This window comes from Diospyros lotus, chromosome 2 (genome assembly GCF_014633365.1).
Source record: "Diospyros lotus cultivar Yz01 chromosome 2, ASM1463336v1, whole genome shotgun sequence".
In the NCBI taxonomy this organism is placed as follows: domain Eukaryota; kingdom Viridiplantae; phylum Streptophyta; class Magnoliopsida; order Ericales; family Ebenaceae; genus Diospyros; species Diospyros lotus.
The window spans coordinates 10,559,001-10,584,049 of NC_068339.1; the positions used below are offsets into that span (position 1 = coordinate 10,559,001).

Sequence of the window (25,049 nt, forward strand, 5' to 3'; positions counted from 1 at the left end):
ATATGTCAAGAATATATCGAAAATATGCTGGGAATATACCCAGAATATACAACTTGGGAAACTCCAGATGGCTGCCACGTGTCCCATTCTCATTCCTCTATAAATATGAGGTCCGTCTCTTTTCTCAAGTATGTTCAATCTGCCACTTTAACTTCATTTTTTGCATTTAAGCACTCGAAAACTAACTTAAGCATCAGAGAATTTGTATGAATACATCATTTCGTCCCCTTAACTGTTTGTTCATCTTAGTAGACCTCTCGACCACCAGAGATCTCCTATTCATTAGCAAGCCATTATTTTTGTAGGCCACTTGATCAATTGCTTCAAAGTCTCCTAATCATCCTCGCATAGGAACATCAAAATCACATTCCCTACCTTACAAATTCATTGTTGCATTTTGGCAACAACAAGTGTAATAGTAAAATTAGTTTTAAATTAAAATTAAAATAGATAATTATGAGTTTAAATTTTATTAGTATAATTTTTATTTCTTAAAGAAGTTATATAAATGGTATTTTAAAGATCTAATTTTATTAGAGAGAGCTTCATAATATAAAAATAAAGAGTTTGATATAATAGAATAGATTTTAGGATAAAATGCTTTAACCTCCCATCTATTTTTAAAAATTTCAGAAATCTCTCATACAATTAAAAATATCCAAACAATTTTTTCTCACCTTTAAATTTGAAAAATTCCCAAAAGATGTCATATCTCTCCCCCTCTCTCTCCCAACATAAACAAAAAATTAGTAGCCAATAGATAAGATCCCCAATATTATTCGAGTTTAATTGGTGCAATTTGCCGCCATCATATTTTTATTTTTTTTATAATTAGGAAAGAAGAGAAAAAGAAAGAGACGGAAGGTCAATTTAACTTTTTGTAATGATAAGATTATTGATTTTTTTTTTTTAAATATAGAGGAAGTCTCTGGAATTTAGCTTTATTTTATGCGAGTTTTATGTAAATAACGCTATATTATATATTTAATTTTAAATGGGTAAGCTTACAAATGTTAAGGATCATAATTAATAAATTCATATACAGAGAATTATTTATTACATTTATAATTGAATTTGAAATCAAATAATGTAGGGCATATATAAGGGAAAATTAGAAAACAACAATACATGAGATTTGTTATCATGTGCAATTTTTATCAAATTTAGTTTCATACATGAATTATTTTTAACTTAATATAAATGTACTTAAAGCGCAGCAACTTTATAGAGAAAAACTTGGCAAAAATAGCTACTAGACTTTCTAAAGATGGAAAGAAGTATTCCTGAAGTTGCAATTTAAAATAAATTATTTAAGTATCTAAAATTGTATCTTATAGATAGATGAGTTTTTAATGCCTAAAACCCTCTTAAATGATTTTTTACATATTTATCAACATTTTTATTAATCTTTAGAACATGTGTTGATTATTTATTATATTTTATTTGTAATTTAAAAACAGTCCTATTAGTGTAATATTTTATTAATTAATAAAATTATTTTAAAACTTAATTTAACGACAAATCTAAAAAAATATTTTTTGTAATTATTCCTATATTTATTTAATGCCAAATACACGTAAATCAATCCCAATCGATACCAAGTCTATTCACTCACAGCAAATAACGACGTGCGAGTGGACCGTTGGGTGGGGCCTCCAGATCCGTACTAAACCTCGCCCGCACCACAAGCTCAAGTTGGTTGCGACTCTCGAATTCTCCTCTGCTCGCTGCTTCACTTCACTCTTCCAACCACGAAGGTGAAACAAATTCAAACCGTTCAATTCTCAATCCCTCCTCCAAAATGAAAATGAGCATCGCCTCCAATTTCGGCGCCACTCGCCAAAACCCCGCTTCGCTGCGCTCTCTCCAACCTCTTCCACTTCGATCCGGATTCCATCTCCGACAGTACCGATCATGGCACCGTCGCCGACTCAAAGCTGCTCGAACGGCGGTGCTGTGCTGTCACTTAGGCCCCTCCTCCCCCTTCGAAGCGGTGTTCCAGAGGTTGCTCTCTCACTTCCCTTCCGTCAACTCCTTCGACCTGATCTCTCCCGCGCTCGGCCTCGCCGCTGGCGTCGCTCTTTACCTCTCCGACCGCCGGTTTGATTCCCCGCCGTCCGACATCGGAGAGTGGACTTTTCTCGCTAGTCCGACGCCGTTTAATCGTTTCGTGACTCTGCGCTGTCCGTCGATGTCGGAGGTGGACGGGAGGGGTAACTGTGGGAGAATTATTCGAGCGAAGCCGGCCCGTGATGACGAGGATGAGGCGGAGAAATTGGTGTATCAGAGAGTGTGCCTGAGTTGTGAGGATGGCGGAGTGATTACGCTGGATTGGCCGGTGAATTTGGATTTGACGGAGTCGTATGGTTTGACGTTGGACACCACGCTTTTGCTCGTTCCCGGGACTGCTGAAGGGAGTATGGCGGCCAACGTTCGGCTTTTCGTGTGTGAATCGCTGAAGCGCGGTTGTTTTCCCATCGTGATGAACCCTAGAGGATGTGCCGGTTCGCCGCTCACCACGGCCCGGTGAGTGAGTCAACGAGTTTAATGATCTTTTCCTTCCTGTTAATTTTTTACGTTGTGATGGCTCAATCTCTTGTATCATGACTCTCAATACTACTAACACCTTTGGCTAATCAAGAACACTTGCAGAAATTAATGGTTAGGATGGTCAGCTGGATAAGGCTAGTCAAGACAAAATGGATATAAAATATGCGCAGTAATAGTTTCCAGAAATAAAGTGTTTTTCATGAGGCAAATATATTTGATTAAATGGCAGTGAAGGTCAAGTTCATTCAGACTTACCTTAGCTACCTTAGCTTCCACATGATTCTGTCCTACTTGTGCACTTGTTAAACCATCATTTCAAGTGTCTTGACATCTTTCAAAGCCTCCAGGACTCGAAATCTCCCACCTAAGCTATGGTTCAACTAGATTAAGAGCTGAAGTGCAGTTTGTATGCATTGGATTCCTGGCAGTATAGGTGTGAGAGAAAAAAGATGAGACTGGAGGGCAGGATGTAACCGAAAATAAGCCATTTCAATGCTATTTGCAAAATAGAGTGGCCTTTCATTTTCAATTTTGAATTTGAGTTCACGAAGCTATGTAATACGGTTAATTTACTGTACAAATGTCTCCAGAAAAGTTTTATACATGGTTAATTGCTCAGTGTATATTTTAACACTACAAGTGCCATGCATATTTTAGCACCTCAATTCTGTAATTCTGTGAACGTATAAACAAGAACCCTATCTTGATTAATAGGATTTGACACTGTTTATGAGAACATAACATGCAGACATAAGTGTTTTGAGTATTAGAATGCTATCACATTAATGCATGAGTTCTGGACGTCTCTTAGTCCTGGTCCCTGTTCAAATTTTTCTGAGATCAAGCTGGCAGTAGGATCCCTAATAAAATTCATCTATGTAGGTTATTTACAGCAGCTGACAGTGATGATATCTCCACAGCTATACAGTACATCAACAGGGCAAGGCCATGGACAACATTGATGGGTGTTGGCTGGGGTTATGGCGCAAACATGCTGACAAAGTACCTTGCCGAAGTTGGAGAGAGAACACCACTTACAGCTGCCACGTGCATTGACAATCCTTTTGACTTAGAGGAGGCCACAGGGCCATCATCTCGTCATGATGTTTTTAGTCAGAAGCTATTAGAAGGCCTTGTGGATATTTTGCAATCTAGCAAGGTTGGTAATTGTTGTGAGGATTCTAGATCTTAAATATGACCACTCAAACTCCTGTCTTATTACACTGGCTATATCTTGACACAAAATTAACAGTATGCACAATCTGGTTAACGTTCAATTGGCTGAATCTTTACTGCCTTGCATTTATCTCTATAGTGTATTAACTTATATACTGCCTTTTCAATTCTTTCAGGAACTGTTTCGAGGTAGAGCAAAAGGGTTTGATGTGGAAAAAGCTTTGGAAGCAAAATCTGTCCGTGATTTTGAAAAAGCAATTTCTATGAAATCATATGGTTTTGATGCCATAGAGGACTTTTATGAAAAATCTAGCAGTAGAAGTATGGTCAGAAATGTGAAGATTCCTGTTCTCTTCATACAGGTGTATATATATTATTCTTGATGTTTGGGCATTTAGATGTATAACAAGATCACTTGTGTTATTTGAATTTTGATTTAATCATTGGGTGTTTCAAGTTTATCAAGTATACATGCAAAGATTTTTCAATATTTTGGTTATGTTATGCCTTTGTGATATGGCCATTTTAATTGTGGTATTGCTAACATAATAATCTTTCCGTTTTTAGTTGAAAAATTATTGCAACAGATATCTCTTATATATGTACTGGTTGACAAGGGAACCATATTACTGTAGCTTCGCCTCTTACTTGTTATGTGTAAAACTAAACCTCATTATGACCTTTTGTTCCTTAGAAGAAATACTGACAAATTATGGTCATATTGCTTTATCAGAATGATGATAGAATGGCGCCATTGCTCTCTATTCCACACAGTGTGATAGAAGAAAATCCATTTACAAGCCTACTTTTATGCTCTTATTTGCCAGCTAGAACTACTGTGAATGAGAGATCTATTATATCTTGGTACCAGCATCTTACCATTGAGGTATGAACTTGAATTCATTACTATCTTACAATTGAATAAGTTTATTCTGGTGTAGCTATAACTCCTTGTTTATGTGGATTCGCCTGTTATGTGTGCCAAACTAACTGGGTTCTTATCCGAATCTACAGAAGTAAAGTTTGAAAACAATTTTAAAAATTTAGAATATTCTTAGTTTGATTTGTCTAAAATTCAAACTGATTTCTTAGTCTGGTATTGGGCATATGGATTGCTAAAAGAAATGCTTTAAGGTTTTTTTCATAGGTAAAACTTATTACCAACTTGAGAGTATAGCATGATGTATAATATACTGTGACTCCTAGCTGGCCTTATATGAAATCCAAGTGAATGGTGTGAGGTTGACAATAAATTTTGAGTTCTTTGCCATATCCAGTGTCAAGTTTTGTGAAAGGTTTGCAATGTATTATAGGTGTAGGGTGTCGTATCCCTTGGATCTGATAGGGAGTTCTCTCTTAATAGGAGAGTTTAGGCAGGAATTTAGAGAATGGAGAGAGAGAAGAATTGAGGGAGAAGAGGATTAGAGAATTAGAGGGAGAAATTGAATAGAATCAAATTCAAAATGTTCGATGCCTACAATTGGCATTGGGCCAAGCTTATATACTTGGTTCTCAGCAGATTAGCGCCAAGCAACAAAGTTGCCGTTACCGCATTCAAATGTAACAAATTCTAGTAATTACACTGGCCTCTCCTACTTTGTAGTTATTACATTAGGACCTCTAGGTACACGACAACTCCCCTTTCCTTGAGCTAATTCTTATCCCCAAGAATGGTAAGCAGGCTGGTCGTGTTAGGGAATTGGTTGAGAAACTCTAGAAGGTATTCCAAGTACTGTTGTCCGGGTGTATTGTAGACCATTGTACAAGCACTTGAGTGATAGGGGCCCCTTGTTGGAAGATCACCCTCTTGTTTAAGATAGCCAATGGGTTGGTTGTTGGCTCTTGCTCTTGGAGTGGCAGTGGTAGGGGCTGGCTAACTATTTGATTTTCGTTAGCTTTTTTGAGAAGGGACACATGGAACACAGGGTGGACTTGGGTTCCTTCTGGTAGCTGTAATCTGTAAGTTACTGGTCCAACCTTTACTGTAATGGAATAGGGCTCATAGAATTTTGGACTCAGCTTAGTCACTGGTTGCTTCGACATGGACTTGAGTTGGGGCTAGCTGAGTTTGAGGTAAACTTCTTCTCCCACCTCTCACTCTCTTTCTATCTGCCATCTGTTTTGTCCGATTCTGTGCCTTAGCCAACTCAGTTTTCAGAGTTTGTAAGATGTTCTGCCGATTTCGTAGATATGTATCCACATCTGTCACATAAGTTGGCTCCCCGATCATCCATACTAAATTGGACTTGTACCCATATAAAGCCTCAAATGGTGTCATCAGAATGGAGCGATGGTGACTGGAATTATACCACCATTGTGCCAGGGATAACCATTTGTTCTATCCCTTAGATTGTACAAAACAGAAGCACCTGAGATAGGCCTCCAAGCACCTGAGATGCAAAAGGGCTTCTGGTGGGGCAGATTAAGGATTGGTTCAACATTTCTTTGACTAAGGTTTCTGATGTGGTCATTGATCAAGACCCGGCCCAAGGCCTAGCCGACCATGTCGGAATAGTAACGCTGATAGGCCACTGGTGTATTGGACTTACCAAAGACTAGCAAGCATGAAGGGGAGAATAGGGAATTAGCACATGCAGGTTGTTACAACCAGCATGTGCGCATGGGGGGGGGGGGGGGGGTAGTTTTGTAATCCATAGACTGAGGGAATAATCTGCATGTGCAAGGGAATTCAGTTAGAGAGGGGCAGAGGAGCGGTATAAAGAGCTGAGAAGAAGAGGGAGAGGGGAGCTAGTTTTTGATAGAAGAATTGGGAGAGTAAGGGCCTCTTGGATGCCCTGGTTTGTTCGTGTTTTCCGCTGAAAAGTATTGGAAACTATTGATATTTGATTGTTGTTTGGATTTGCTATCTGGTATCCTATCAATTTGGTATCAGAGCGTTTCGATCCTAATGGTGAACTTGACTGATCCAGTCGGTGATTCGGAGATGAGGGTGGAAGGCATTCGCTGGGAGATGATGCCATGAGGAGTGCGTTTCAAAAGATGGAGAGACACCTAGCGAACCTGCTAGAGCTGTTTGTGAGGATGCGAGCGAGATGGGAAGAACAGGAGCGGGCGAGCAAGAGGAAGAACGAGGAGAGACAGGAGGAGCAAGAGAGAGAGAGAAAGGGGGAGCGTGATGAGGAAGACCAACCTGCGGATTCTCTCGTGTCAAGGGAGGGAACGCCGGTAGCTGGAGGGAGAAGTGGCGAAGGGGGCGGCTGGGTCGATGGTGTCGGAAGGCAGCAGTACCTGGAAATACCCAACTTCGAGGGAGATGATCCAGATGGCTGGGTCTTTAGGGCTGAGCGCTACTTCTTGGTGAACCAGCTGTCCGATGCGGAGAAGTTGGAGTCGGCGGCCTCATGCTTTGAAGGAGCAGCTCTGTCGTGGTTCTAGTGGGAGCAAAGACGACGACGGGTGAGGAGCTGGACGGAGCTCAAGGCGATGTTGAGGGATAGGTTCAGGATCGCACAGGAAGGCACGGTGGAGGAGAGGTTCCTTGCGCGTCGACAGTGGGGCTCCGTCAAGGACTACCGCCTTGGCTTCAAGACTTTGACCTCACCGGTCACAGGCATGCCAAAGGCGTCGCTGGAGGGCCACTTTATCAACGGAATAGAGCCGGTCATCCGAGCCGAGATGAGGGTGTCAAGGCCGATTGGGCTGGAGTAGATGATGGACCTAGCCCAACCAATTGAGGAGATGAATCTAGTGATTCGTGGAAGGATTGTTGGACCCGGCCCAAACAAAGGTTAGGCCCCGTCGTCCCCAATTTCGAATCACCAGCGGGCAGTGATATTGCCTCCTTCGATGATGGCACAAAAATGGGGGATGCCCAGCCCCGCCTCATCACATTGGCCTTCGGCCTTCGCTAAGGCGATGGGTGAGGGGTTGGGAGTTGCGGTGTTGGCTGACGAGAAGACGGACACAGCAACACAGTGTTTGGAGGGTGCTACACCTCCATGGGCCCAATGGGAACGATGGAGACGAAGAGAGATTCGTGTGGGTAAGAAAGCAAACCTGAAAGACGAAGCCATAGGGCACCGCCATCGCATCTCTGCTCAAGCAATGGCGAAGAAGGGGAAGGCGAAGAAGAAAAAGGCAGGTGACTAGACAACCACAAGGTGACAGCAAAAGCGTCAAGAAGAAATGCAGGAAGAAGAAGAAGCTTCAGAAATACCAAGCTCCAGTCCCAACCAAAGACATCGCGATGCCAATTCAGTTCGATTCGGACGCCGACGATGATTCCTCCTCTGGTGAGACCAAGCCCGAGAAGATCCAGAAACTTCTTGAGCCCTACACCAAGTACCAGTGGATTAACTTCCTTGTCGGCACCGACGTGCCCGACGCTTTCCTCTTCACTCGCCTCCGCGATGCCGCGGATCGCGACATATCTAGTCGCAAGTTCGTCGTCTACGGCCTTGCGTGGGACATGACGTGAGAAACCTTAGCCTTTGCCTTCGAGTCGTGCGTTGAGACCGAGAATTGCAACGTCATCTTCGACCGGGTCATGGGCAAGACCAAGGGGTACAGCTTCGTCCAGTTCAAGACGAGACTGGAAGCGGCCAAGGCATTGATGCAGCCGAGGAAGAAGATCAGGAATCTGATGTCGAGGAAGGCGTATCTAGTAACGTCCAAGGAGGGCATCGTATCGATGATTGGGGCGCCATCAAGGGTCCAGCCATCTCCTACCACTTTTGATGAGAACAATCTGGAGGACATTTACAGTCTCCTTCGTTTTTTGAGAGTGGAACCATAGGGGAAGTGGGCATGGTGGAATAAACTTGTCCAAAGGCCTTTCGAGGAGGGTGATGAGAGAGGACTTAAGTTGGTGCAGTCAATTTTAAGGCCAATTAGAGTTCTTCCGCCAGCAGACATTAAGGTGATTTATGGTGAACTCACAGAGGCTGAAAAAGATTTATACGAGGCCTTATTTAAAAGATCCAAGGTGAAATTTGACCAATTTGTTGAGCGAGGATGAGTTCTCCATAATTATGCTTCTATTCTGGAACTACTATTGTGTCTTCGCCAGTGCTATGATCACCCATTTCTTGTGATGAGCCGACGTGATACTCAAGAGTATTCGGATCTGAATAAGCTTGCCAAGCGGTTCCTTAAGGTTGATCGAGAAGTGGCGGCCTGGGTGGGAGAAGTTTCAGTGGTCATGTTGGAGGGCACATTTGTTAACCGGTTGAAGCCAAAAATCAGGATAGAAGTTAGGGTGTTAAGGCCATCGGGTTTATTTGCAAATCATGGAGACCGCCCAGCAAATCGAAGACAAGATTCACATACTCCAAGCCCAAGTGGGTCCTGGACCACCTGGGAGCCCTATGATTTAGCAACAATTTCCTACTTTTCACCTTGAGGACAAGGTGAAAGTGCAGGAGGGGAGTAATGATAGGCCACCGGTGTATTGGACTTACCAAAGACTAGCAAGCATGAAGGGGAGAATAGGGAATTAGTACATGCAGGTTGTTACAACCACCATGTGTGCATGGGGGGTAGTTTTGTTATCCATAGACTGAGGGAATAATTTGCATGTGCAAGGGAATTCAGTTAGAGAGGGGCAGAGGAGCGGTATAAAGAGCTGAGAAGAAGAGGGAGAGGGGAGCTAGTTTTTGATAGAAGAATTGGGAGAGTAAGGGCCTCTCGAATGCCCTGGTTTGTTCGTGTTTTCTGCTGAAAAGTATTGAAAACTATTGATATTTGATTGTTGTTTGGATTTGCTATCTGGTATCCTATCATAACGCCAGAATAGTATTTTAATACTTCATATGTTTTAGGATTCTACTTTATGTTTCTACTTGATTTAGAATTCTACTTCATGTTTGATTAGAGTTTTATTTTTATTAGGATTCTAATTGAATTTTATTTAGAATTTATTTCTATTAGGATTTTAGTTGACTTTTATTTAGATTTTATTTTTAGGATTCTAGTTAGATGATTTTATTCTAGTTGGATTTTAGTTACAAATATTAGATGGATTTGAATTAGTCAAACACTATAAATATGCCTAGAATATAGAGTTTGCAATCAAGTTTTTTCAATATAAATTTCAGCAACCTATTTGGGTTTTTTTTAGCAAAACAGTCTTGTTTTTGCGTCTTCTTAAAAGCCAAGATTCGGCCATTAAAGTTTGTTATTTCAAGGGTTTATTTTGGTGTATTTTCTTCACACACACGCTACATGCTGCGTTAGTTTCAATCTCACTTTTCAGTTTCGGAGGGTATCTATATGATCTGATGTTGACTGGTTCTGTATTTGGCTGTAGGGGAATTGTGTGATCAAAGGGTCTTTTAGGGGGTAGGCTGTTAGGTTCTGCAAACAAGTCTCTAAACTCAATAAGTAGTGCCTCAAGAGAAGACAATTCATGTACCTTCCATTGTGTGGTGGCTGGGAAATTGTCAGTCATCAGACATTGTCCTCCTTGTTCTTACTGATCATCGTAGGCCTCAATTGTAAAGAGTTGTGCCACCTGGGATATCTTGCACTTCAGTAACTTCTGCAACCTTTTTCCTCTTATTAGCTTGCACACCCCTGTCTCCATACTCCCTTGTAACGTAATTCTCCTGTCTCCCCTTGCCAGCGTGACCTCCATTTTATTAAAGTCAAAGCTGATGGGACTGACCTCCCTCATCCAGTCTACTCCCAAAACTATTTGGTAGCCTCCCAATTTAAGTAATCTAAGATCAGCTTCGAATGGTTCCCCTTGCATTATCCAACAAAACCCTAGACATGTCGACTTACTCAACACTCTACTCCCATTAGCCACTGTCACCGCCAATGGTTGAGTGTTGGATAACTCACACTTCATCTTCCTTGTGGTTCTTTCGTCGATGAAATTATGTGTGCTTCCACTGTCAATCAACACCATGAGGGACCCCTTCGGTACCTTCCCTTCCACCTTAATTATCTTGCTGCTAGCCACCCCTTTTATAGCATGGAGAGAAATGATGCCATTTTCTTCCTCTTCACTTTCCTCTCCGGCCATGAGAGTCTCTTCCCCTGTATCTTCCTCCACTTCTCCTCCTTCTAACAGTAGTAATTGTCTGCCACAACAATGCTCGGGGTAGTACTTATCCCCGCATTTGTAACATAATTCCGAAGGTCTCTTCGGCTCCATCATCCTTCCTCCTTGCTGCATCGCGTTAGCTGGCAGTGGCAATGTTGGTAACTTTGGTATTGGCCCCATTCTGTACGTCTCTGTTATTGGCCCTCTCCCCACTGTTGGGGTTGGAAAGGATCCATGTCCCCTCGTCTGGCTCCTCTGCACCTTCATTATTGCTTTCATATTCATCTCCTAAAGCAGAGCACTCTCTACTGCTTCCTGCACCGTTCGTGGCTTGGTCATCTTCACTGCTGACCTTAGCTCCTCATTCAAACTGCTCAGAAAACTCGACACAAAGTAATCTTCAGTCAAATATAGATTTCAGTTCAGCATTAGAGACGTCCAATTCCTCGAATCGGAGTTGGTACTCTTGCACTGATCCATTCTGTTTCATTTTGTTGAATTCTTCCACGATATCCATGGTTCTCTTTTCTCCGAATCTGTCACATATCCCTTTGACAAACTCCTCCCAATTATAATCTTCCCTCACCCATAACCAACCTTGGTACCACACATCTCCAACATCGTTCAAATATGCCACCGCCAGATTGATCTTTTAGTCCTTAGCCACTCGATGTATCCCAAATAATTTCTCACACCGACGTAACCACTAGCGAGGCTTCGTCTCATCAAACACCGGTAATTCTAATTTCGGAAGGGGAAAATTGGAAGGGATTGAATTCACCCGAGCCTCCAGTCTCCTCTCCATTCCATTGTCTCCCAATGTTACTGGATCACCTTCCACCTCCGACGAGCCGACCACTCTCTGGCTCGTACCTATTCCTGGCAAGATCGGATCTCGGGGGAAAATCCGGTGATAGCCTCACTTGAGCTTGACTCGAGAACATAAGCATAAACTGTTGCATCTGATCACACAGCATATTGCTTTGCTCTCTCATCTCCTCTTTGATTTGGTTGTGCATATCTCCGCGCAACCGATCTGTTACCTCCTCCAATCTCTAATCAATCACCGATCCCAACAAGTCCTCCATTGATCCGACTCAAGTTTGTACTTCCATCATCGTAGCTGACACTTGCTAGAGCTGTAGTTCCATCTGCTTCATGCGAGTACCATCCGCCATTGCTAATTTCCTCAATTCTTTGGGAGCCAGGAGCGAGTGCTTTGATACCAATTGCCGTATCCCTTGGATCCGACAGGGAGTTCTCCCTTAATAGGAGAGTTTAGGTGGGAATTTAGAGAATGGAGAGAAGAATTGAGGGAGAAGAGGATTAGAGAATTAGAGGGAGAAATTGAATAGAATCAATTCAAAATGTTCGATGCCTACATTTGGCAGTGGGCTGAGCTTATATACTCGGTTCCCAGCAGATTGGCGCCAAACAGCAAGGTTGCCGTTACCGCATTCAAATGTAATGAATTCTAGTAATTACACTGCCCCCCCCCCCCCCCCCCTACTTTGTACTTATTACATTAGGTCCTCCTAGGTACACGACACAGGGTGTTAAAAGATAGAACAAGAATTGTGAGCATAGATTGAAAAAATCTTGAAGTATGAAGTCAGTACTTAGGGATAACTTTTGAACCATGGAAATCATTAAATCAATAAGATAACACAAATCAATTTATGGCATTATCTTCATTTTAATTCTTTGTGATTTGGCCAATAATTTTACAATCTTGTAAATAGATTACTGGTCTGTATGATTGTTGATTAGTTTCAAATAAGCCAATTTCTGAATTAGTATTGGCAATTCTTAGTTCTATGGAGATCATTTATTTTTTTCAAAGAGTGGCTTATGTTCTTAATTTATTGGCTTTTTCTAGGATTTTCTCTTTCCAGTAAGGTTATGCTTGTGCTTGATTAATGTTTGAAGGGTTTCCTCATTCTTCCTCTCATGTAACGCTCTTTTTTATCTTCACAACACATTGACAGTATTTAGTTCAGAGGGCATGTATGTAACTTACCAGGTAGGCTCTTGCTTATTTTTGGGGGGCTCCAGAGGGCATGTATGTAATTTACCAGTTAGGCTCTTTCTTCTCCAGAGATCTTAAAATCCATTGGTGTGGAAGAATGATTTATCCCCATCATTACTTTATGAATCCGTCCTCCTTGGATGCTATGTTGCCTTCTTTTATTAGGCACATCAGGTTTGTTAAATATTCTTGATCTATGATTTTGCACTGACCTGAGTGACCTATTGGAGTTGAAGCCAGAAGGGACAACCACTCTCTTTGTGGTAAAGAACTTTTTTGTATGCCCACTTATTTGGTTCATTTTAGTGGCGTGCATCTGCAATGTATAATAATATTTTTGGTTTAATGATGCAAGGACTTTATATTGCTCTAGTGTAAAGATTTCTGCCCATACAAATCTGTTGCAGACATAAATGCTTATTGCTCTAAAGATCTTAACCGTTTTGAAATGCCCAGGGCTGTTATAGACTGAATTGAATTGTTATGACTTATGCTTGCCTTCCTTACTTTCTTTCATTTAAATAAAACTAAATTCCCCAAACTTTGCATACCAAACGAAATCTAACTGCGTTGGATCTCTTGATCTCTAATCCAAATCTTCTGAACACAGTAAATTTCTCAGTTTTTGAAACTTTTCATTATTACTTCAGTTGGGTGGAGGAAGATCTGTCAATACTACTTTAGATCTATTTAGTCTGGGCTAGTTTGTTGATGAAAGGTTGAATTTTTAACACACCTGTTCTCTCTTTAATAATAACTGTCCCTCGTAGTCAAGCAATTTATGCTTAGGGTTTTTTTTTTTTTCTTTTCCTTTTAGGTGTTTATGTATGTCATTAGCATATTGATCATGGAATGTTTATTTTCCTACACCACAATGTTTATGTTGTTGACTAATAAATACATAATGGTTTATTGTTTGGAGAAAATATAAAAAATGCAAAATTGTAAACAGTTAGAATAGTGTAAGTTTGTAGCGAAAAGAAAAAAATGTGTCTTGAGTTAGTGTCTAATAAATGAAGTTTATATAGGAAATAAAACTCACTGAAAACCATTTTTATATTCCAACCTGTAGCCAAAACAAAAATTTTTTAAGGGTAAACTTTATAGGTGTTGTGCAAAAGACTAGGGAATTTAGACTTCCGTTTTCTGTCACCATTACACACCTGAAACTGCTCCAACTGGGGCCATCTGCTACCGTTGCTTAAAACATTATTTATGTCAGGATTTGGCAAATATAAATACACATTTCACAAGTGCTATGCTAATGAAGTCCATGTGCTATGTGCAGTGGCTTGCAGCTGTGGAACTTGGATTTTTAAAGGGCCGTCATCCTCTTTTGAAGGATGTTGATGTCACGATTAATCCTTCAAAAGGGTTGGCACTGCAGGAAAACAGACAATCTCATAGAAGTGGCAGAGTAAACAAGTTCCTGAATCTTTCCCAGTCCATTGTTTTAAATGAACAATCTGCATATCCTTACAAAGAGACGCTAGAAGAAAGTGATATCTCAGCTAGGAATTGTAGGAGTGCTGAAATTAAAGATAAAGGATTTCAACCAGAGAGCAATGGTGCATTGATGCAGGCTAGCTCTGTTGATGCAGAATCAGCTAAAGTGGAAGTTGGAAGTATTGATAATGAAAGCGGCCAAGTGCTACAGGCTGCACAAGTAGTGATGAATATGCTTGATGTAACTATGCCTGGTAATCTGACAGAAGAGCAGAAGAAGAAGGTATTGCTTAGTCACATCTCCATCTTTAGCTTCTCAACACCCTAACCCAAAAAAAAAAAAGAAAAAGCCATTGAGTTTATTTTATTTCCATTTGTTGGATTCAACTGCTTAAATTTTTTGATTCAAGCTTATAACATTACAATTAATGGAATACCCATTTTGTTCACAGTAACTGAGGAAAATAATGATGATAGTAAGTGTTCCACTATGAATAATAGTAACCACGATTAGTGAACTACAGCCCACATGAAACTTTGTGGGATATGCTTTAAACATGCTTTATCAATAATGCTGCCATTTCAAGTTAATTAACTTCCATCCCCCGACCCTCCTAAAAAAACAACAACAATAACAAAGAACATATGAAGTCCTAATCCCATTATAATGGAGTCCACTACATGAATTCTAGCTTGTCAATCATTTTTATTTACGGCCTTATCTTAGAAATAAGGCTCTTATAGCTTATATTATACCTAAAAGCAGTGTTATTAAAGGTGTGCCTAGGCGCAAGGTGCAGCTAGGCGCACCTTTTGCGCCTGGAATGGTCCCAAGCAGGCACAACCTTGGGCTAAGGGGTGCTTGACTGTTTTTTTAAAAGTATTTTTACTATTTTAACTTTTAAGTGTTTATTGCTGTAATTTTTAATAGAATCCTAATAGGAAAAGGAAACTTTTCAGATTTTAATTCCAATTATAACTAAATATTAATTGGAATTGATATTTTATTTGTTGCTGTGATTTTTAATAAAATCCAATCCTAATGGGAAAAGAAAACTTCTCAATTCCAATTCCTATTATAACTAAATACTAATTGGAATTGGTATTTTATTTATTGTTGTGATTTTTAATAGAATCAAATCCTAATAGGAAAAGAAAACTTTTCAAATTTTAATTATAACTAAATACTAATTGGAATTGATATTTACTTATTGGAATTGGTATTTTGCTTATTGCTATGATTTTTAATGGAATCCAATCCTAATAGGAAAAGGAAACTTTTCATATTCTAATTCCAATTATAACTAAATACTAAATAAACAATAAATCAAAAGAGACTCTCAAACCAAAGAGACTGATGCTTATAATGATGAAAATATGGAAATGTTTGATCTTGATGATGAGGATGATTTTTGGATGGTTTAAAATTCATAATTAGTTAATCTTATTTATGATTTAATTTAAGTTGAATTAAAGACTTTTCTTACAATTGTTTTTGATTTTTGTGATCTTATAGGCCGGTTACTAAAATATGATAGGATGTGTTTTATTAAAAGTTACAGGTATATAACTTGTTTTAATATTTTTCTTAGTTAGTATATGTTGAATTATTTAATTTTCTTGATAACATACGTGTGAATATATTATTAGGAGTTAGGACTTATTTTATACCTTATTCTTTAACTAGGACATATATTTTTCTTTTTATTTTTAGTTAGCATGCGCCTAGTTCTACCAGGTGTGCTCCTTGCCTTGCACCTTATGCCTCAAGCTCCAATACCCTTTTGTGCCTTAGTGCACCTTGGGCCTTTATTAACACTGCCTAAAAGTCTCCGAGCAAGGTTTTCTTAGTCTTCCTTTACCTCTTTTGCTAAAGACTTGTTCCATTCCATCCATTCGCCTGACAAGAGTTTCTATTGGACTTCTTCTCACAGGACCAACATCAACAACAACATACCAAACCATCTTAATTATATCTCATGCATTTGTCTTAAATAAGATAACTATGCACCTGGTTAGGCCCAGTGGTCTTAATGTTTGCTGGAGTGTGGTCACCGGTGAGCATGTTTAGGTTGCTTCTACTTTTAAACTTCTTAATGACTAGTATTTTTTTCTCCAAGATGGAGTTCTTTCATTTCTATGATGCTAAGAGTCAAGTGGCTTATGTGGAATTGTGTAAATAGGTGACAGTGAGTGCTGCTCTTTGGAGAAAAATTAATTGGACATGTGATATTGCTATTACTGTGCTGTGAAATGCTGTACTAGTATACCGTTGTGATTTACTCTATAGAAAGTTTTCCGTTTGTTTTCCAAGGTACATGGAGTCGGAATAGTGTCACTGTGAAGTATAAATCTTGTAGAACTAGAATTTTCTTGTGTGTACTGGTATCAGCTATTTAATATATGTTTTATGTTAATTACCTATTGAACAGATAAATATCTATTGTCTCAACAAAGTTCCTTTCATGGATTTCTGTTTTTTGCTCACTAGGATTTGGATATGGAATTCTTCTGTCAATTACTTTTTTTAAAAAGGACGTGATTTAGTTTAATCACTATTCTTTTTTCACTTCTCTATAGGTCCTGACTGCATTGGACCAAGGAGAGACATTTGCAAAAGCTTTGCAAGATGCTGTGCCTGACAATGTCCGTGAGAAGGTTAGAAATGCTGTTTCTGAAATTTTGCATAATCAGGGAACAAATTTGAAACTTGATAGACTCCTGAATATTAATCAAATACCTAATGGGGCACTAGGATTAAAGTCAAATATTCAAGAAAAAGTAGGACTGCCGAGTGCAGGTGAGTATGAAGATCCTCATTCTTCAGATCAGGGAACAAGTGTTGATGTCATTGTAGATAACTCCAATGATAACAGGTTATTTGAAAAGGACACTAGTAAACTGGAAAAAAATGATGAAAATGTGGATATGTCCAGAGAAAGAACCACTCAAGATTCTGATTATAATGAAAATGAGTTGAATGCCAGTGAGAAGCATGATTTTAGCAGCCATTCTGAAGGGCAAAGTGACACCGGGGATGCAAACGTTTGCCAGCATAAAGTGGACCAGGATGGTGAACTACCTAAATTAGACATGAAAAAGGAGGAAAACATCCAGCAGAATAAACAAAAAGTTGCAAATTCTACTAGTGATCAAATTAAGATGATGCAATCCTCCAAGACAGAGGAAGGACATCCCCTCTTGTCTCCCGAGTCCGAGCAGAAGGAGGATAATATCCAGCAGAATAAACAGAAAGTTCTAAATTCTTCAATTGATCAAAATAAGATGACCCAATCCACCAAGACAGAGGAAGGATTGTTAAATCCAGTCTTATCTGCTGAATCTGAACCAATGGAAAGGGAAATCAGTGATAATCTGAAAAAGGAAGAAAAAGTTATGAATTCTATTTCAAATCAAGATATCTCGGATTCCTCAACATTCAGTATGTCTCAGGCATTAGATGCCTTGACTGGAATAGATGATTCCACACAAGTGGCTGTTAACAGTGTATTTGGAGTAATAGAAGATATGATTACTCATTTGGAAGAGGAGAAAGATGACCAAGATGAAGTTGATGATAAGAAAGAGGTTGAGGACAGGGGAAATGGTTCTATATCTGAGCACCATGAAGACATTGATGACTCAATGACGAAAGAAGAGAAAGAAAGTGAACTGAGCTCACAGTCTGACATGACAAACTGCCTTTCTTCTTTTGAAGGTAATGATTTACAGAATGATACAAGAAACGGATTGGCAGAGAAGAAGAAACATGTAGGAAGCCCTGATCCACTTAAGGGGAATAAGATTGGCAGTTATGAGGAAATTGGTATTGCTAGCCATATAAATAAGTTAGGCATTGGATCAAGGGAACATTTAATAAGCACCCAAAGTTTGGCTGAGCATTCAAGTAAAATTAAATATTTACATAACATTCCACTGTACATAAGTACAAATTCATATGGTGATCCTCTTTACAAGGAATACTTACATGGATATCTTCATGCAACGACGCCAAATCCTAAATCTGCAGGACTGGATCAAACTACCACTTTATTTCTTGACTATTTTCCTGAAGAAGGCCAGTGGAAGCTCTTGGAACAACCAGAAAATGATGAAAATTCTGCCAGTAATGTTGATAATCATGTTGACAAATTGACTGACAATTTTTCAGCTTCAAAAGCAGATACAGATACAGTCAAAGTCATTGAACCATCATATGTTATAGTCGATGCTGAGCAACAACAGGAACCCATTTGTGAATTTGACAAAATGGACAAAACTAATCAAAAAGATGCAATAGGTCATAAAACATCAGAAGAGTTGATGAGCTTTGTTAAGAACATTATATTGGATTCGTTGAAGATTGAAGTGGGTCGAAAGATAAGTGAAGCAAACATGAAAGAGACAGAGTCCAATTTTGCTAAAGATATGGAACGAGTTGCAACTGTTGTGTCTCTGGCTGCAGTACCCAGCAAGAATAATATGATTTGTTTGGATGGTGAGGATTGTAATTCAGGAAAGTTATGTACACTTAATGGAGAGGATATATTGAGGGCTATTTCGAGTTCTATTCAGGAAACCAACTATTTGAGAAAAGTAGTTCCAGTTGGTGTTGTTGTAGGCTCCAGCTTAGCTGCTTTGAGAAAATTCTTCCATGTTGCTTCAATAAATGATATTGACCAAAGAGAATCCTTGGCCCTTGATCAAAAGAAATTTTCTATGGAAAGAAAGGTTGCTCAGATAGTAGAAACAGAGGCTGATCAAGTTCAAAATAAATGTGATCGGATGTACAGTGTGCCTGAGAGCACAAAAGGGGAAAAGCCTGAATCAAAAACATTAAGCAAAGGGACTGCCATGGTTGGTGCTGTCACAGCTGCTGTGGGAGCTTCTGCTCTGCTGGTGCATCAACAGGTAACAACTAGATATTTACACGACCTCTATTCATTTGATTCCTCTTTTCAAACCAACGATGAAGAATTTTGAACTATTATGCGGTATGACTAAGCTGTCCAAGTATGCCTTAGGAGGGTGGTCTACATAACCAATCGATTGGTTTCCATCAAAATCGCTGAAACTTTTTCATTTCCTAAGAAAACAACTGCAAACATTACCAGAAACCAAATCTCCTATGCTTTTGCTGAAACGTTTTGAGACGCTGAAAGTCACCAAAATGTCTAAACATTCTAATACAATGACTTATTTTGACAATGTAAGGAAAATTCTAACTAGAATTTTCTTTTTAATCTATCTTATAAAAAAATATATTTGAGAACTAAAAGTCTTGTGTATATATCTATTACAAAGTTTTGAGAAAATTTAACATAGAGCAGAGAGTTCTAAAGTAGAATGAAAATTGGGTTTCGTTTATTTTCTGACTTCTTTATGACATATATGTACTTTTTATACAAATATTATGATTAGAATTTTTTTATATCTCATAGTTATAACAAACTAGCTTTTTATAAAACCACATTCTTAGCAACTCAAGTAGAACTTCTAACTGGAGTTTTAGTATTCTTTTTCCTTTGTTAAAATTTATCCTCAGTATTGTTACAGGAATAAAAACTTAAATCATGTTTCACCAAGGACTTCTATCTCATATCAGGAACGTTGTGGCATGGGTTATAATTTATATTGTAACCTTATCTCTGCAAATTTTCATTTGGCAAAATCTCATGCATATTTTGATATGTAGATACTTAGTGTTCCTATAATTAATTTATTAGACACTAATAATGGGTTTTGAATTTATTTCAATTTGTTTACATCTAACTTAAATTTGTAAAAAGATGCATGAGCCAAAAAGATCCAATTATTTTGATTCTAGCCTTGTGTAAACATTTAAATAGACTTCAAATTTCTTTTTCCAATGTTTCAAACCTTTTCAGTTTCTTATTGTTTTTATCACATTTCTAAAATATTTCCTTTTCAGAGCTAACCAAAATAGTATATTTGGAACAAAAAATTGATCCTTGAATTGTGAAAGTGCATGGGAAAACAAGTGTCAAAGTGGTGTCATCTACCTAGAAAATGTAGCAATAGATGGCATATCTCCAGCCCATGTTGGTTATTTTCTTCATATGAGATACTTAATGCTTTGTTATTGTATGCTGATGTACTGATGACACATGCAAAATTATCTAGAACTTGTTTGGCTTTGCATTCTTCACATCTTCCCTTCTAATTTTAGGAAGAGTGTGTGGATTGTTGTGTTTCAGAAGAGATCTTTCTATGGTTGAACATTCTTATTTTTTTCATTCATCAGTGCATGTATGTTTCTTTAATACATATTTTCCTTCTTCAACACAAATCAGCTAACAATATTAGATCACATGGTACTTTTTCCAACAAAGTTTGGTCGTGTCCCTGTGCTTGATTTAAACTATTGTTATTTTGATAAGCTCTGAAAACATCATTTTCTAATATTGCTCTGAAAATTCAGAATTTATTTGCCTCAAGATTTTGTAGACCACCTCTGTGAGTAGAATCAGTTTAAAAACATTTTACTAGAGATCATGAATAAAATCATGTTAGATTGTGCATTTCTCATGTTTGTTGGTGATCCATGGGTATGAAGGATTCAGGTAAAGGTGGTGCAGTTTCTGGAACATTGTCCAAGGCCTTTAAAGAGAAAGGAGATGATCAGGAGGGCAAGCTTGATGAGGAAACATCTGAAAAAAATCAGAATATTGTCACAAACCTTGCAGAGAAAGCCATGTCTATTGCTAGTCCTGTGGTACCTGTGAAAGGGGACGGTGAAGTAGATCAAGACAGGTCTGATTATTTTATTTAAGTTAACACATATCTTTTGCAAAATTACTCACCATTCTTCTTGTCTAATCAGGCTTGTGGCAATGCTATCAGAATTGGGACAGAAGGGAGGCATTTTGAAGCTTTTTAGTAGAATTGCTTTGCTCTGGGGTGGTATACGTGGTGCTATGAGTTTGACTGACAGACTTATCTCATTTCTGCGTGTTGCTGAACGTCCCTTGTTTCAGAGGTAAATTATGACTAAATTGCTGAAACTAAGAGAATTTTTATATTTCTCACATGAAGAAGATATTACAAGGAAGGATATATGATAAGTGAAGAGCATAAGCACTTGGGGTGATAGCATCACTTGAATTTATATTGTGCCATTGGCAGAAATATTCATCAGTTTCGCACCATTTTATGTTCTTATACTTTTACTGATGAGAAGGTGCAAATTGAAAAGATTATAATAGGAAGCCTATGCTTGGCGTTTGATTGTGTTCAGCAAGCATTTTTTTACAACTTTGTCTTACTGAATTGCTAAATTGATCTGATATGGCTGGTTCAAATTACCCTTTTGCCTCTACCTTTCTAGTCCTTTTATGTTGTCAATCCTACAATTCGAGTGTTGGTGGTGTAATGCTCCATGGTGAATACACTAGTTCAGGGATACATTAGATTTGTAAAGAACCAACGTGAGCAACCTTTTGGAAATTGAGCAACCTTAGGTTGTGATTTCACAGGTGTTTGTATCATAATTTAATATCTGTGAGTGACTCCTGATATATTATTTGTTCTTGCATCTACTTCTTAGTGCACTTTCAAAGTAATCTTATGCAGGCCTTTAATGGTAACCCTGGTCTCCCATTGATACTGTTTTTTTCATTCGTTTACTTGACAATAAAATAGAAAGTAACCAATACAATATAATTTTGTACTGAATAGTCCATTGTAAATGTATCTAGAGCATTCATTGCACTTTCTTCTACAAATGCTTGAAGTTTGTGATAAAGTGCCCAAAATATGCTTTGACACTGCATAATGATTCACGGTTCAACATATTTACGTCTTATTTCCCTAACTATTTTGTGCTGGCAGTGGAATTATATGTCATTCTAGCCACTTGCCTTTCCGGCATTCCTTTGGTCATATGTATAAAAACCGTTGGTTGGAAACCTATGTTGCTTCTGTTTTTCTTTGTTGAAAGCTCAACGGGACTGACCAAACAGCTTAGCATTACTGTGCTACGCCACAAAATGGGCTTAATGATATGTTGTGAGAAAATACAACAGTGAACATGTTTATGGTTACATCGATACAAAATTCTTTGTTAAAGAATATTTTCAGACTATTCATGCTTGTCTCTCTTTAATTATTGTCTGCCCTGGTGTTACGTATACTGAATTCTTTGTAATAATCATGCTTTCTTCCCTAGGGTACTTGCTTTTGTCTTCATGGTGCTTGTGTTATGGTCGCCTGTTGTTGTTCCACTGCTCCCTACACTTGTGCAGGGTTGGGCAATGCATAATTCCTCCAGAATCCCCGAGCTGATTTGCATTGTTGGCCTGTATGCTTCTGTTGTAACACTTGTTATGTTATGGGGAAAAAGAATTCGTGGGTTTGAAAATCCATTTGAGGAATATGGGCTGGATTTGTCTTCGCCATCAAAGGTATGGACATAATTACTGCTCAAGTGCAATGTCCTTGAAGTAGCAATTGTGTACTATGAACTTGATAGAATTTTACCCTGTTTCTAGTTGGCTGCATGTGTACATTCTCTGTTGTTTGAAATATCATTTCCGACTGTTGCTACGCGCATGTATTTGTAATGATTCCTCCCTCTCCTCTCCCCCTCCTGTTTTCAAGATCTTTCACATGCTTTGATAATTATGTACATTCCTTAGATTAGAGTCAAAAACTAATTTCAGGCACATTTGCAGGTCCAAAACTTTTTGAAGGGATTAATTGGAGGGGTTATGCTTGTTTTGTTAATACAATATTCAAATGTATTCCTTGGTTGTGTTAGTTTGACATGGCCTTCCAATTTTACTTCACATTCTTCTGAGATTGTGGAATGGCTCAAAATGTGTGGCAAGATGCTTTTACTTGTTGGACAAGGAATTGTGACAGCAACAGGCATTGCAGCTGTGGAAGAACTTTTATTCAGGTCATGGCTGCCAGATGAAATTGCAACCGATCTTGGATATTATCATGCAATTATCATTTCAGGACTTGCCTTCTCTTTATGTCAGAGGTATGTTTGTCATTTCCAATTTGGATGACACTGTGCCACTGTCATTCACATATTTTCTCCTCTCATCTAAGTCTTTCTTAAGCTTTTGGCCTTTCACAAAAAGAAAAAGAAAAAAAAAATGTTAAATGGAATACATATGCAAAGAAATTTTGGCTGCTCATTCTTTGATATTGTTGATGTATGCTACAATGGAGTGACATGTTCGAGAAAAATATCCCTTTAAGTTTCATAATTCATGTCTATTGTTGGTAGACATCTTCAATGATGGGGGTAATGACCATTGGTCTGGGGAAGGGAGACATCTTCAATGATGGGATAAAAATGGTGGTGTACTGGTTGAGAATTTGGGAGATAGAAAGTATATAAAGACAAACACGTTTGGCTTTGGAGAAAGCATCCAAACTTTTGATGGTAAATGTTTTGTCCAACCATAGTTAATGAATCATTTGGAAATCACGTCAATTAGGGATATTAGAAATTCTCTTTTTATTTTATTGTTTTAGTGCCAAAAAGATTAACACACACACTGTTCTTAACACCCAAACTTTGAGGGGAAAAAAACAGCCCAAAAGCATACTATCCTCACAAGCAAGCCTACCAGGAACTTGGGTTTGTAGATCACTCTTAAAAGAACAGGGTTAAACCCCACCCTCTCAGAAGACCCAGAGAAGCCCAAAAATATTCTCATGAATCGAACAAAGAACAAAAAAATAGAACACACAAACTGTAGTAATTCTAGTTCTTTATTCTTGGAAGACGTAAAACAATCTTCTGGATTTGGACGAGATTGGCAAAAGCTTCCTCCCTTCGAAGTAGTTTTTGAAAGACAGGATTTCGTGATGATTCCTTTTTCTTGGTTCTAACTCATTTCATCTTATGACCATATGAAAGTGAGAAATGTCATAATCATTTTCTTTTATGGGTTTCAGGTCTCCACTTGCAATTCCAGGCCTATGGCTTCTGTCATTGAGCCTGGCTGGGGCTCGGCAAAGAAGCCAAGGAAGCCTCTCTGTTCCAATTGGGTTGCGGGCAGGCATATTGACTTCAAGTTTTGTTTTACAAAGGGGTGGTTTCTTGATTTATCAGCAGAACTCCCCCCTGTGGGTATCCGGTACTCATGCTTTCGAACCCTTCAGTGGGGCTGCTGGTCTTGTTTTCTCTTTATTAATGGCAATAGTTCTCCATCCAAGGTTAGCCATTCCATCTGAAGAAAAAATACAAGGAGAACTCAAGCATGAAAACACAAGCGACATTCAGTAATCAAGGGCACAGTATTAATAAGTTCGCAGCAGTGTCTTGGTGCCGCGTGTGGTAAAACATACAGCGCACACTACGGCGTCGTTCTGTTTGGAACATGTAGAGTTGCAAAGAAACGAAAGCAAAAGGTATCATTAAGGACCTTAAAACTTTCATATGAACCGTGCGGGCATGCCGTAGTTCAAGTGTTGGCATTTTAGTGATGCATAGTTAGGCAATTTTGGCTTCCATTGAATTACACAAGCTGTCCATTGGGACATTTCAAGTTTTCCCTGCAAAAAGCAGTGTACAGAGTGATTTCTATTTAGTTCATTTGTTTTTGTACCATCATGATTATAGTATATAAATTCAGTTCTATTTTCTGATCATTGATATTTGAAATGTGATTACAAGTTTATGGAAATTAGATGACGCCCGAATTCTTAGCGACTAGCTGCAGAGTTTTATCTTAATTGTTGGCCATCTCACAATTCAAGCTAGACTGTTACTGCACTGAGCTTGACTATGAATGAGAAAGGAATTGGTTTCAAAGAAACCAAATTTAGGGAACAAAGGAGAACCCAAAAGGGCTGTTG

At 38.7% G+C, this 25,049-nt stretch overlaps 1 protein-coding gene across 4 annotated transcripts; it reads left to right on the forward strand.

The window, feature by feature from the left end:
- The first annotated feature begins 1,711 nt into the window (after positions 1-1,711).
- Positions 1,712-24,906, forward strand: LOC127795879 (uncharacterized). Of its 4 annotated transcripts, none has more exons than XM_052327840.1 (11): positions 1,712-2,526; positions 3,433-3,709; positions 3,903-4,088; positions 4,460-4,612; positions 14,053-14,493; positions 16,791-19,121; positions 20,788-20,984; positions 21,055-21,210; positions 22,399-22,633; positions 22,904-23,217; positions 24,147-24,906. In XM_052327840.1, exons 1-11 carry the CDS (start codon positions 1,802-1,804, stop codon positions 24,475-24,477), a joined length of 5,346 nt encoding a protein of 1,781 aa, XP_052183800.1. In that variant the 5' UTR covers positions 1,712-1,801; the 3' UTR covers positions 24,478-24,906. The 4 variants fall into 4 exon arrangements, 3 of the variants coding, with proteins under 3 accessions (XP_052183800.1, XP_052183802.1, XP_052183801.1); XM_052327841.1 differs by having other exon boundaries at positions 2,380-2,526; positions 3,471-3,709; XR_008021878.1 differs by lacking the exon at positions 24,147-24,906 and having other exon boundaries at positions 22,475-22,633; positions 22,904-23,052.
- The last annotated feature ends 143 nt before the right edge of the window (positions 24,907-25,049 follow it).

What these genes read in the sequence shown, in the direction of transcription:
- LOC127795879 (XM_052327840.1), top strand. Translation starts at nt 1,802, where the DNA reads ATGAAAATGAGCATCGCCTCCAATTTCGGCGCCACTCGCCAAAACCCC. An exon ending in TTCCTGTTCTCTTCATACAG is followed by an intron (nt 4,089 to 4,459) that starts GTGTATATATAT and finishes TTGCTTTATCAG; the next exon opens with AATGATGATAGAATGGCGCC. An exon ending in CAGAAGAGCAGAAGAAGAAG is followed by an intron (nt 14,494 to 16,790) that starts GTATTGCTTAGT and finishes ACTTCTCTATAG; the next exon opens with GTCCTGACTGCATTGGACCA.